General features: G+C 35.2%; 1 protein-coding gene across 4 annotated transcripts in view; it reads right to left on the bottom strand.

The window, feature by feature from the left end:
- LOC150101039 (uncharacterized) overlaps nucleotides 1–14,668 on the bottom strand; it is a 592,625-nt gene that overhangs the window by 122,332 nt on the left and 455,625 nt on the right. For all 4 annotated transcript variants that reach the window (XM_090401634.1, XM_090401633.1, XM_090401632.1 and 1 more), the window contains exon 21: nucleotides 3,412–3,470. In XM_090401634.1, the coding sequence (XP_090257760.1) occupies nucleotides 3,412–3,470 (59 nt within the window). The remainder of the gene's footprint in view (nucleotides 1–3,411; nucleotides 3,471–14,668) is intronic.

The following is a 14,668-nucleotide window of genomic DNA, read 5'->3' as shown; positions in this document are numbered from 1 at the left end:
TCTTGAAAAGGTAAAATAATAACTGGGAAATATCATTTCGATCTTTTAACCAGACTAGACAAAAAATTTCATGAGAAAAGACCTGGTTTGCAGAAGAAAAAAATTATCTTTCATCAGGACAATGCACCTGTCCACAAAGGTGTTTCGGCAATGGGAAAATTAAGGGATCTGCACTATGAATTGTTGGAACGTCCACCTTTTTTCTTCAGATTTGGCTCCCTCACTTCTGTCTCTTTCCAAAACTAAAACTCTTCTTCGATGGTCAACGTTTTTCTTTGAATCAAGATGTGATTGCAGCTGTAGATGGGTATTTTGCAGATTTCACTGAGAACCACTAAAGTGACAGGATAATGGCACTGGAGCATCGCTGGAATAAATGTATTAGTCTTAAGGGAGATTATGTTGAAAAATAAAAATAATTTTGAAATTATAAATTCATTTTTTCATTGTTAGGTCAAGAACTTTTCAGACCACCTTCATATATAACTTCGTACAAGACTTGATCAGAGCTGAGACAGTATATAATTAGAAACTGAACATAAAAACTGAACGAAGAGCATAGCCACTAGGTTAAGCTAGTGGCTATGCGCTTCGCAACCATATGCCTGGGGAAGGAATCCTAGGTTCGATTCCTGTCGGCAACATGAGGAGCTCAAGGATCTTCCTTAGCCATAGCCAAGTTAGCTGGACGTGGACAACAGGGTATTTCATCCTGCAAGTACGCAAACTGGTCCCGTGAACACATACAGATTACAGTCATGAATATCACCCTTAGGGGATGCAGTAGAGGAGTGGCGAACTGGCTGCATTAATACGCAGCCGGTCCCCATCATTAGGAGGGGACTCGACACATCCTAGGACAGATAGGATAGGAACATAAAGAACTGAAAATTGAGTGCAGAAATACTCATCATATAGTTGCAAATCACAGATAAAATGAATAATGAAAAAAGAAATTGTGCAAACTATGAATTTAAAAGAATTGAAAATAAAGAATAAAAACAATAAAAAAACCTGTTTTATATATGACAAGCAGCAACTTGACAGGTGGTGGCTGTTTTGATTAAAACATCATCAGATGTAGATTCCAGGAAACTAACTGTGAGCTTACTGGATGATTTTTATCAAATGATTATGAAAAGTTTGGTTGGCTGAGAAATAATAGTGATTTTTTCTGGTTTGAGAGTAGTAGGGGGGAATAATTTATTTTGTTTAATTGTCATTAAAGGGAACAGTAAATAGGGTCTTTTTGTGTTTATGGCATATTGTATGGTTCTTGCCAGAGATTCAGAGAAATGTAATTTGGTTTTGTACTTGGAAATTGATAAAGGTGACCTCAATTTCAGGGATATGTTTACAAAGCCATGTATAAAATCCTTTAAATTCACAGTTTGCATAATTCATTTTTTCATTATTGGTTTTATCCATATTTTTCAGCTATCTGATATATATTCCTGCACTGAGTTCTCAATTCTGTAATTTGAAGTACTTTTCAGCACTTCTAATTATAAACAATTCTACTGATTAAAGTTACTTTATTTGAATACATGTTCAAGTACATAGCACCAAAAGACAAGTGTCTTAGTCCAAGAGTCCATATAGTGAATGTGCATTTTATCAGTGTTTTTGATGAAGGCATTACAGGTATTTTAACTGATTCCTGTCAGTCACCAGGAAGATTCTATAAGGACAAAAGTACTCAATAAAATGAAAATGCATGTTTGAAAGTTGTATTTAAGATAAGAAAAAAAAAAAAAAAAAAAAAACACTGTTAGTTATCCAATGAAAACCAATATTCAAAATTGTCAGTCTAAAATGCTAGTGAAATCTTAAATCTTGGCAGAGTTTGTCATCTTTGAAGTAATCCAATAATATGGAAATCTGGTATAAAACATGTATTCTTATAAGCTGATGTTCAGTTTTGAAACCAAAGTTTCAAAGACAAATGTCACTTTTCTATAGGATCTAAGACATGCTACAGGCACCTCCATGGAGTCCAAAGACTTATCACAGGAGATCCATCTATCCACACAATCTCTCATATCTTTCTTTGAACCCATTAATAGACAAAGCACTCGCAACTGACACTGGCAACCCATTCCACTCATTCACAACTCTCTCCAAGCAAAAATTCTAATCCTTACACCCCTACCACACCTTTATTCAACTTCCAGGGATGATCCTTTCTTCTAGTCCATCTAACCAAGTGCCAAAACATTTCCCTTACATCAATCCTATAAAACCCTTTAAGCAATTTAAATGTTTCTATCATATCCACTCTATTTCTCCTATCAACCAATTTCTGCAACTACACACCTTCATTCTATCATCAGAAGGAACATTCCACAGGCCACTCACCTCTAAATCCTCTCCATTGCTTCCTCATACCCCCCCCCCCCAAGAAACCCAGGGACCAGACTTGAGCACAGCAGTCCAGATTGGGGGCATATGAAAGGCTTATAAAGAGGAATAACAACTTTCTTATCTCTACTTGTTAATGTGTTCTTCACTAGCAAAGTAATCTTCTGGGTTACCTTAGCAATATGTCCTCTAAACTTTAACTCTCTGTCTACCACCACCCCTAAATCTATAGCTTCATCTATTTCCTGGAGTACAGTGTCATCAATGTGATACACAGCTTGTAATCTATTTATCCCAAAATGCATAACTTTCCATTTCTCAACATTAAACTGACACCCATTAACTTTTACCCAAACTGACAGCCTATTTAAATCGTTCTGCAAGCTCTCTGAATCATCTTGAATAACTATTACTCAACTAATTTCGCATCATCAGCAAACAACTGAATATTTCCTTTCAGGTTATTTCCTATATCATTTATGTACACATTAAACAGCAATGGTCCGAGCACTGAACCTTGCAGAACACCACTAGTAGACTGTTTGTGCCTTGATTCTGTTCCTCCATATTCCACTTTTTTGATATCTCGCCAGCAGCCACCCTCTTATCCACTTAACCAGTGTCATATCCATCTCCATTTGATCTAATTTGCGTAACAGAGTTCCATGTGATATTCTGTTAAATGCCTTTGCAAAATCATCATGTAGCCATTTCCTTTATCCAACTCAGCTGTTACTCTATTAAAAAAGTTAGTAAATTACTAAGGCATGATTGACTCTCATACAGTATCATATTTTTATCTACGTATTCTTGAATTCTCTTTTTTACCAATTTTTCTAGTAAACTACCACATCTTTTTTTTTTTTTATCAGCACATCTGAGATACTGATTGGTCTATAATTTGCTACTGTAGTCTTAGAACCTCCCTAATACAAAGGAATTATTTTGCCCTCTTTCCACTCCCTTGGAATGATGCAGAAATAACAGAATTAACTGTTCCCAAATGTTTTTAATTTTACATAAGATATTACATCACAAGATATTACTTACTGTATTCACAGCAACTTCAGATTTCTTCTTTTCAAAAAAATTTTGCATATAGAATGAACCTAGCAAATAAATATATCTGAGTATTATTTTACTGAAAGAAAACAATTAAATACTTTAAACTAACAAATAAAAAGAAATATGGAATAAAACAATGGTGGTTAATCATGATCACTAAAGTCTAATGATTCTAGGCATGCACAATGCGTGTAACTGGCTCAAGAAATCAAGTCTACGAGATCCATATATCATGAATGCTGACTGCATGAGTCTATTGGCTAACCTATTTGCATTATGGAAATAAATCTTCTGCTACCTACATATTGGCTAACTCTTTTAACAAAAATAACTTTATCCTAGATTGTTTCAAACAAGTCATTCCGAATGAGGACAAATGTTTCATTGTCTAGCAATTTCTTCACAATCAGATATGGGTTATTGTTTTTGTTGTTGTTATTGGAATTTACAATAGAAGCAACTAAGTATAAACAGTTGAGGAAGTTTGTTCTGTCTGTTAATTATGCATGTTATTTTGACCAGTTTACTTGTTTGAGGATAAAAGTTTTGTTACAAGGAGCAAAAGCTGTCTGACTCTACTAACTCTGCACAAGACTAATTACCTCATCTTCAAAGCTGCAGGAGTGGGAGAGTAAAGATAAAGGAAAATTTAACAGTAGTTTCAATCTTTTCAATTTTTATTCATATATATGAATTCATCAAGTGTCAAAGCTAGATAAATGGGAGGAGACCTTCACATAGCCAGTAAGAAATAAGGACAACCAAATAGAGCTTCTGACTCAATGTCTAATCCTTATTTTCTTGAGGTGTGCCCAATATTAGGTATTCACCTGGATAGTGAACAAATGAGAATGTGCGATTCTGGAGAACTTCGGACTTAGCTGAACAAACTGTATCCTATATCAGCTAAAGCCAAAACAAATATGATGGTACAATATGGTAAAATATCATGCAGCTTAGAACATCACCTTGTTTTTTTGAGGTCCCCATAGTTTTTGTAAAGGAACTTGGATGAAAAGTAAAAAGTCAGCATGTGGAAAAAATTCGAAACTCAGTGTCAGAAGAACTGAAGATAGGCATCATCAGTGTGAAAAGTATCAGGGAAAAGGAGAATTAGAGAAGTATATATATGAAAGAACTGGTATTACAGAGATGAAAATTACTCAATTACTTAGAAACAAGTAAGATATTGTTAAATATAAGTTATCAGTTGTTATATTCAAACAATGATCAAGAAAAGGAGAGCAAATTATACCGGATAAATTATATTCTTGTTTTAATTTTTTACCCAAGCTAACAGAAGTGTTTTGTTTTTTTAAATCAGCTCCACACACACACACATACAAAAGAAGTCCCAAGAGCCAAGGCATGACAGTGGTATGCATGGAGCAAGTAGTAAAAGAAAGAAGAATTTTTGTATGCGTTTCTTGAAGACTTGAGTGTTGTAACCATTAGGAAAAACAGAATGGGGAAAACAGCAGGGTGTACTGAATAAAGTCAGAGGATGAAAATTGTTGGATGAGTTTGGAACTGGATTGTATATGGGTGTGAACGAGCAGCTACTCATGCTTGTATGTGATTAGAAGAAAGTGGATGATTGGTAGTAGTTAGATCAGTGGAATAAGTGTCCAGAAAAGAGATAAAGTGGAAATGGAGCATCTATGGAAAGTGACTGGAGAAATTCAGTGACAGAGGGGGTCATCAATTAAGTAAATTGCACTCTTCTCATATAATCAGGCATTATGATAGAGGTCCTATTTGCAGCACCCTAAATGTGGGAACAGTTTTCTAAGGTCAGGTGGATTTGAGCTTTATCAAGTGTCAGGAATTGAGCAAGAAAGAAGTGTTTAGATAAAAAGAATACCATTTTTGGAGGCTGAAGAGGCTACCTGATGTGATTGTGCCAGGATAGGCTAGATGTGAAAGTCAACCCAAGAAGAGAAAATTGATCCTGGTTGGTAAGCAAAACATTCAAACTTGAGAAAGAGCAAATTACAACCTCATCCTAATTGAGAATGGCAAGTAGATCAATGTTTAAGGTATTAGTTAAAGATCTTGAAGAGCTAATTACCTAAGTACTACAAGGTTTTGAAAATGAAAAAGTGCAATTTACTTAATTGATGACCCCCCTCTGTCACTGAATTTACATGAATGATCTTCTCTTTATCTGACATTCAAACCTATTCATAGTTTTAGTATTGTCATCACTAAAAACTATGAATAGGAATAGGTTTGAATGTCAGATAAAGAGAAGATCATTCATGTATAGGAGGAAGAGTTAAGTAAAAGCACATAGCTCTGAGGTGCAGCAGCACTGACTGAGAAATATCTGATGAAAGGAGACCAACCATTATAACCTGCAATGAAAAACTGCAGAGGAAGCTGACAAACCATTCATAAAGAGAAGGAAGAATGGATGGTAACTTGGTAAGAAGGCCATAATGCTATATTTGATCAAATGTCTTGGAAATATCAAAAGGTACAGCTTGAGTTTCTCCAAACTTTTCCATGGCCAGTGTCTAAAGGAGGGTGAAGTTGGCTAGATCTACTATGGAATGAGAATGACAAAATGAAAATGACAAAATGTTGATCACTAAGTAAGTACTTGGTGTATGAGGGTTGTTTGAAAAGTTTTGATAAAAAATAAGTTAAACACATTTTTTTTTTTGGAAAAAATTATCTTTATTTCTTAACATAGTCTCTATCGATGTCTACACATTTGTTCCAGTGAGTTTCCAATTTTTTCATCCCATCTAAAAAGTAGGATTTGTCAAATTATGCAAAAGTCATTGACAGTCTTGATGACATCCTCATTCGAAGAAACGTTTTTTCCACCGAGCCAAATTTTTAAATTTGGGAACAAGAAGTCATACAGGGCCAAGTCCAGAGAATACAGTGGATGTGGAACAAATTTGAACCTCAATTAAAGCAATTTTGCCACTGTGATGGCTGATGTGTGAGACGGTGCATTGTCTTGATGAAAGAGCACTTTTTTTTAACAACTAATCTTGACCGTTTTTTCTTCAGTTCTTCCTTAAATGGTCCAACAATGACTCATAATAGACTTCTGTTATTGTCTTACCCTTTTCCAAATAGTCTATCATGATAATTCCTCGGGAATCCCAAAAAACAGTGACCATCACCTTCCCATCTGACAAAACATTCGCTCTTTTCCGTGCTCTTTCAGTGGGCATTGTCCGTTTTGACTGCTGCTCGGAACAGAGTCCCCATAAACTGCATCCAACTCAACTTTGATTTGCGCAACCATCCACTTCTTCAAATAAAAGTGTTTTATCACTGCACGAAACTCATTTTTCTCCATTTTTATGAAAAATGTGAACATGGTCATTTTAAATGTTTGCCAAATGAGAACTATGCGTCGCATGTGGCTAAAATTTTGCTAGGGGTCATGAAAAAGATGATACACACTGATACTGGTATGAATGAACAAACTGTGTTGCTGTCTATTAGAAATTACCAAACTTTTCAAACAACTCTCATATCTCCAAGTACTGAAGCAATTGGCTATTGATATCATTTTCCATTTTTTTTTTTTTAAAGCATTGAGGTTAGAGCAATAGGGGGTGACAGTTTGATGGTTGAATTTTATCTCCCTTTTTGGATACCAGCTGAATAAAAGCTTGCTTCTCAGCAGTAAGATAGATGCCAGATAAGTATGACAGCTAGAAGAGAAAGTATAACACAGTTGTAAGTTCTAGAGTATAATCTTTTAATATAACTGGATGAATACCATTAGAGCCAATAGATTTATTGATATCAAGGGTAATAAGTATTATTCTGATGTTCTTCTGGTGAAATTTCAGAGAATGCATATTGTAAATAGTCCATGGAATAGATGATGACAAGAGGTCTGCCTCATCTTTAGGAGATGTTATAATAGTAACATCTCCTAAAGATGAGGAGAATGCCTTGGAAATATGTAGTTCTCCATCAGGATGTGAGAGAGAGAAGTGGAAATGTAGAATAGGACATCAGCTGCATATCACAGCCTCGGCGAGGGACCAGAAGGCTTGACTGCCATTTGAACAGGAGACATGCATAGTATATTTGGTCCTTACAAAGTCAGCTTTAAATTTATATATATATATTTCTTTTTAATTTATTTTATTTTATTTATTTATTTATTATTATTTATTTTTATTTTTTGCAGTTGTTGCAAGCTGTGGTATGTTAAATTCAGTCCAAGCCAAAAATTCGTTTTGGCTTGGACTCCTTTGGCACAATTGTTGGAGAACTACAGTTTGGATAAGGGTCAAGGGTTGAGTGAGATAACAGCACTCATCCTAGGGAGAATCAGGATGCAAGGTTAAGAATGACTGAAAGAATAACAACTGTAAAAATGAAACATAAATAAGGTTATGGTCCCAGTTTTCAAGAGGAGAACTAACATCAGCAATATATCTGCAGGGAGAGCTGGCTAAGAAAAGGTCCAGTATGTTGGCAGAATGATGACAATTATCAGGAATTCTGATGGATTTGTGAATAATTTCTGTTAAATCATTATAGACAGCAAACAGTTCAGCTTCTCTTCCAGTGCAGTCTGTAAAGTTGGAGAAGGGAAGCCAGTCTGAATTGGGGATGTGGAAATCATCTAAGAAAATTATCTCACCATTGGGGGTAATTAAACTGTAAGCAACTGACTTTTAGGGATAGTTATATAGGACAGTGAAGTTAGGAGAATGAAAGAAGCAGCAAATGAATGCAACAAAGTGAGGTAAGGATATCTTGGGCCAAAGTAGATCCTATATAGGAGAATCCGCTCCGATAACCTTAGGCATGGAATATCAGATCTGACAAATGTACAGGTCATCTTTCTTACAAAAGACCTTGTGAAGGATGTAGTGGGGAAAGTTGAGGTAAGATATTGAAGAGGATGCCAACTGCAGTTTAGTGCAGATTTGGATGTCTGTAGGTGGTGGTGCATATCTTTGATATTAACGCTGAGAACTCGGATATTGGTGAAGTCAGATCAGCAAAAATCTCTTGCAAAAACAAAGAGATTTTTACTGCAGTGATTAAAATTTTTTAGTAGTTAAAGATAGGGCATAAAGCAGGGGTCTTGAATTTGCTGCTCCCACATAGGTGATGCAGACCAATCCAAGTGTGTCCTTGGACAGTGCCCCTTCCCCCCAAAAGCTGCTATACCCAATATCCTTCCAGGCACAACCTGGCAAAGTAAGCAGTAGAAAGATTATCTGCTCACTGATTGGAAAGCATCCTGAAGAGTAACCAACTCATCTGCTGGCTGACCTGTGGAAACTACCTTACTACACCTTCAAATAGAGGAGATACTGACTCTCTAGTTAAATATTTATGGTATGGAAAGCATGAACCTCTAACTAACTTCTTTTGACAAAAGGTGAATTAGCTGGTCTCATATGGAAGTAGGAGGTTTTTTAAACCCGGAAACTCAGGTTTTTTATCTCCCACAACAGGCAAACCGACCCCATGAGCATATGCATCTATAGACATAGGACACAGTGAGAGGCATAGGGCCAACCACCTTATCCTTGAGATGGTTGCAGTTGCAAGAATAAAAAACCTCAATACCATAAAAAAGGTAGAAGAGGAGGATTAAGAAAGAAGGAAAGCATGAACTAGCAGGGCAGTGTTTCACCCACCAGACAAAAAAAAAAAAAATCTACCACCTTGAGGTCTAGTTAGCATTTCTGCCAACTAGGAAGGGTATGTTTTAAGACAGTAATTATTACCTTGCCAGAGTCCCATTTGTGAAAACAAACTATACCTGTGATTAGCCTCTTCTCAAGTATGCTTCCATACATCACACCTGGTACTCTATAAGTACATTTCTCTATATTTCTCACATTCAGTTTTAGTTTCCTTTTTTTTTTTAGAGATGTGTGGTATGAGAGTTCTACTCCAATTATCCAAAATTCAATTTTCTGATAATACTTCTGAACTGTGCAGTGCAGCCATTGTAAAATGTTCTATCTTCATATTTTAGCATTTCTGGTTGTATACTAATCTACTTCAGCCACATTTCAGGTATTTAACCTTCTGTGTACAGGGGTGCAAACACACCCCAGGCTAATAAAAACATAAAGTTGCTGAATGGAAAATTTCCAAAGTTTTCTTAGGAATGCAATCTGTGATATGTTTCGCACACATTTTGAAAAAAATCACTGATTTCAAATTCACCAATTTCATTGAAATCAGTGAATTTGAATATAGTAGTAAGGCTTCAAAAGGCACCTGAGTGCTTAACCGTGTACACAGGTGCATATGAACCCTGATATTCTCCATACAAAAACTGGTATTTGTAAGCAGCTGCATTAGTATTTTTCCATAGTTTGCTTTGTATTTACATTCCTGTTGCCTGAAATATATATTTTTTTGCTTTGCTACCATATTCGCTTTGGAACTATATATGATTCTTGAATGAGTATGTATATTTTTCTTCATTTTTAGTCATTTTTTGTTCAGCTTACTGGTGTACACTGTAGTGTAATTTCATTATCTCTAAAATGATTTGATGCAGTTTCAGTTCAGTCTTTGAGTTTCAAAGAAGTAAGATATGTTTTTTATTGAATTAGTGGTAAGTGTTTATGGTTTTCATATTTGATATTGGCTTGTAATTATGAAGTATTATCTGCTGTTTGTTGCTGTTTTTCTTCATTACTGCTTATTTTACTACTACTCATTGCTACTAAGTTTGTAAGTTTGTTTTGTGATATGTTTAGTTTTTTGTTGTAACTTTTATAGAATATTTTTTTACTGTGAATATTTTAGATAATTATGACAGGAAGAAAAAGACATCATACCAGTTCCGAGTTGAGAGATCTTTTAGAGGAAGTGTCATTAGTTGCTTCATCAGATATGCCAAGCAATGATGATGATGATTCAGATGCGGAATTAGAAAACAATATTTTTGATAGCGATTTCTCAGCTTTTGACAATGTTACTAAAGAATATATTCTTCATTTGTGGTGTATATCTAAGAGAAGAAGAAGCAAATGCGGAATCTATAGATACTGTGACGCTTCAGCAGCTGGTTCTTCTGCTGAGAATATCCCGGAAAATGTTGTGTATCTGAATAGAAACTCAAGAATGAAAAGAAGATGGATCAATGTTCCTCCAAAAAGTTCCTCACTTTCAGGTATTTTGAGAAAGAAGGAATTGCCAGAGTAATACTAACTCAAAATCTAAGCTCTGCAATGGACTGTTTCAAACGAATAATTCCTGAATCATAAACATGATTGTGTGTGTGAAACTAATAGAAAACCAGAGATCATTACGATGCATCCAGAAATCAAACAGCAATACAAATGACCTCGTATTTGGCATGATACTGATGAAATCTATACTATGATTGGCATTCTATGATGGAAGTTTTACCAAAGTTTTTTCTTTATATTTTGCACTGAAAATACATGGAGTGTAATTACATCCCTGTACATGGTTAATGTTAAAATATTTGTACAGAGAGAGAAGGTTAATAACTTTTTTCACTGAAGTATTGATATGTACCCATGATTTCATAAGGAAGAAGTGAGAGTCAAGAGTGAGAAAGTGAAAATAGTAAGTAATTACCTAGATATGATAAAAATGAATTAAAAAGAAGAGCTATTATAGCAAATGATTTGATGTAGGCTGTGTAGAAGGAATGGATGCAAGTTTTTGGATGTGTTGAGCGAGTAAAAGGAAAGATTAGATATGTATAATAGGGATGGAATTGAATACATTGGGTATCAGGAGTACCCAATGTATTCAATTCTTACTGTGTCTTATTTATGTAGACATCTTTGCATATGCTTGATGAGTTTGATCCAGACAAACACAAAATGGAAATCATTCTCCTCTCATAATTATTTTCAAGTTAATGCCCATCCCCCTTTTCGTATTCTCTTATCTGTATTTTGTGCGACACAGGAACGCCAGGAGTGTCATAAACAAGGGGTAGAGTTTGTTGCCTTAGTCAATATGCTGGTACCTCAAATTGTAAGCATTAGTGAGACTTGGATATCAGAAGCATACTAACTGATATTGAGCATAAAAGATACAGTATTTTTTAGAAAGGATAGACAGGAAAGGAGAGGAGGAGGTGTGCTGCTAAGAATACTGGATAACTTGAATACAATTAGTATTGAGACCTAGGACTGTAATACTAGTAACAGTTTATCAGTGGCAGTGAATTTGAAGCCATTTGGTGTGAGGTGGAGTCTAACAAGATCAAATATATAGTGGGGTGTTGTTACAGACTTAGTGGATCAGTTGCTAGTGACGTAGAAATGCATCACCAATTAAAGGCAAAAAGAGTAATCATAATGGACGACTTTAATTATCAAACATTGATTGGGTAGCAGTAAAATCTCATAAGAGAATAAAACTGAAGTTATTGAGATGTTGTGAGACAATCAAGCAGCATGTGACAGAAGGAACTCAAGGTCAAAGAGTGTTAAATTTGATTATAGTGTTAGATAGGGGTTTCAGTTAGACATAACTATTCTGCCTCCAATTGGTAAAATCTCATGAGGAGAATGAAACTGAATTTATTCAGCTGTTGTAATACAACTTCCTCAAACAGCATGTGAAGGAACTCATGGTCAAAGAGTGTTAAATCTGATTATAGTGTCAGAGGAGGTTTCAGTGATCATGCAGTACTCACTTGGAAAGTGGCTAAGTTTATGAATGTTCCATGCAGAAAAGGTTACATGCTGATCTACAAATCAGGAAATTATGATCACCTGAGGGATGTGCTGGGTTATTTACCATGGTATCAGTTATTGGATGGGAAGGATATCGACAGTGCGTGGGAAGTATTTAAAAAATACTTAAATGATGCAATATCAGAAGAGTTCGAAGAATAAATAGAGTAGGAGTGAAACAGATGTGTAATCCAATTAAGCAACATAAGAAAAAGATGATATGAAAGGAATATCGCATGCATAAGGATGCTTTCAGTTATGATAATTATAAGGAGCAGCCCAGAAGAGTCACAACTGTTGTATGGAAAGCTACGTTTGTTATGAAAAGAGAATGGCTCAGAAAGCTAAAGACAACCCCAAAGAATTCTGTTGTTATGCTGCAAGTAAAAGAAAGAACGAATATGAAAGAATAACTCTACTGAATGCAGAAGTGTGAGGATGACAGATGCACAAGAGATTGTTTGAACTCTGCTATCTCTTTACTGGATAAAAAACACTCAGGTGTATGTGGAGAAGGAGGCATTTGATCTGTTGCACAAACAGAATAAGAATTCAGCAATAGGCACTGATGGGATATCAGGATGGATGCTAAAAGTGTGTTGAGCTGAAGTGGCGATTCAGTTGACAAGGCTATATAATTTCAGTCTGAACAGAGAAGATTCAACAGAGGTGGAAAGAATGTATGGTAATCTCATTGCACAAGGGGTGCAGAGACTGATGTATCCTACTATTGACCAATCAGTATCTCAGGTGAGTTCCAGACTCCCTGGAGGGCTCTCTGTTAATAATAATAATAATCATAATAATAATAATAAATTTGGTATGAAAATCAGCAAGAAAAAGACAGAGATAATGAAAATAGGCTGAAACATTAAAAGCAACAACTGTATCCTGAATGGTGAACTATAGAACAGGTAAAACATTTCAGCTATTTTGATACAATATTTAGTGAAGATGGTTTAAAAATCAAAAAAATGGTATGGTAGGAAGTAAACTGAATAAATTTATATGGAATAAGAAAGAAATGATTCAAAATACAAAATTAGCTGTATACAAGAAAGTGTTCAAACCAATTTTAACTAATGGATCAGAGAGCTGGGTTAGGAATAAAACACTTGATCAAAGACTAGAGATCTCTGATATGAGAGTGCTGAGAAAGATTAGGGGAGGGAACAGATGGCATCATTGGCAGTATCACATTTAGAATGAGGTTATTAGGAAAGAACCCTCCATTGTTAGCATTCAGGAATATGTTAGTAGAGCTAATCTCAGATGCTATGGTCACTTGGCAGGAAAAAAAATTTAGAGAAAGACTAAGATGTAGATGGATTGATACAGTAAAAAAAAAAAGCACCTTAAAAGACAAAAATATAAGATTGATAATATTGGAGTCTTGACAGATAACAGATTAATTTGGAGGAAAGTTATTGATCAAAAGATAGTAATGGTGTAAAATTTTCATGAATTGCTGTCAGTTAAATGTCCGTAAATGTAAAGTCATGCACTTTGGTGTAATTAGATATCCAATGTTGTATTATTTTGATGGGATTATGCTAGGAGAAACTGATCAGGCTAGGGATCTTAGAATGTTAGTAGACAGGAAGTTGAAGTTCAAGGGTCATATAGCAAAGATTGCAAATACAAATCAGAGGATAATTGCAATGGTGAAAGGAACTTTGACATATAAAGATATGAATGTCATTTCGCCTCTTTGCAAGACCTCACTTGGATTATTATGCACAGGTCTGGTCTCCTAGTTTCTGTTATGATTCTGATACAGTGGAGAGAGTGTGCAAAGGAAAGTGTTAAAAATGATATCCGGATTGTGGAATCCGGATACTGATTATGAAAGCAGAATGCAGACTGCAGTTTGCTAATCTGCAGTCTACATATTCCCCCAAACAGGAGAAAGAAAAGTGATTGAGACTTACAAATTTCTGAAATGGTCACAGGATTTCAGCTGATGGAATTTTTCATTTTATGGAGGGTAAAGAAAGGAAAAGAGGGCATCTTTGGAAGCTGAGAATGAATGCCATCAAGAAGGGGACGGAATCTAGATGCTTCCTTCATAGAGTGGTGTGTAACAGAATGGACTACCACTGGATATTGTGTGTGTGCAAGTAGTTTGTATGAATTCAAGAACAGGTATGACAGTTGGTGCATGTAGCCTCTCTTGATGAATCCCTGATTCCCTGGTAGTTTCCTTAACAACAACAATAATTTAACAATTTTCAATGTAACTACTCCCCACATTTACGTTATCTTCAGTTTTCATGTCTTATCTTTATCATCTCTCATTGTTTTTACAGTACAGCAGTATCTCGCAAATCCGAATCTCTTCAGTCTGAACCCTCCAGTAATCCGAACTGCAGTTTGAAAGGGAAAAAAAAGTTTTATTTATTACGTATTATTATTTTGTGTACTATTATTTTTATTTAATAATTATTATTTTAACTATTATTATTTATTTTATTATTACAGTACAGTATTTTTTTCATACTGGCGATCTGCAGTTTGAAAGGGAAATAAGTTTTATTTATTACGTATTATTATTT

The sequence above is a fragment of the Typopeltis vanoorti genome, chromosome 12, assembly GCF_054136105.1.
Source record: "Typopeltis vanoorti isolate ZY-2024b chromosome 12, IOZ_Tvanoo_1.0, whole genome shotgun sequence".
In the NCBI taxonomy this organism is placed as follows: Eukaryota; Metazoa; Arthropoda; class Arachnida; order Uropygi; family Thelyphonidae; genus Typopeltis; species Typopeltis vanoorti.
Note: the sequence above shows the minus strand (reverse complement) of the source record. Positions and strands in the feature narration are given on the sequence as shown.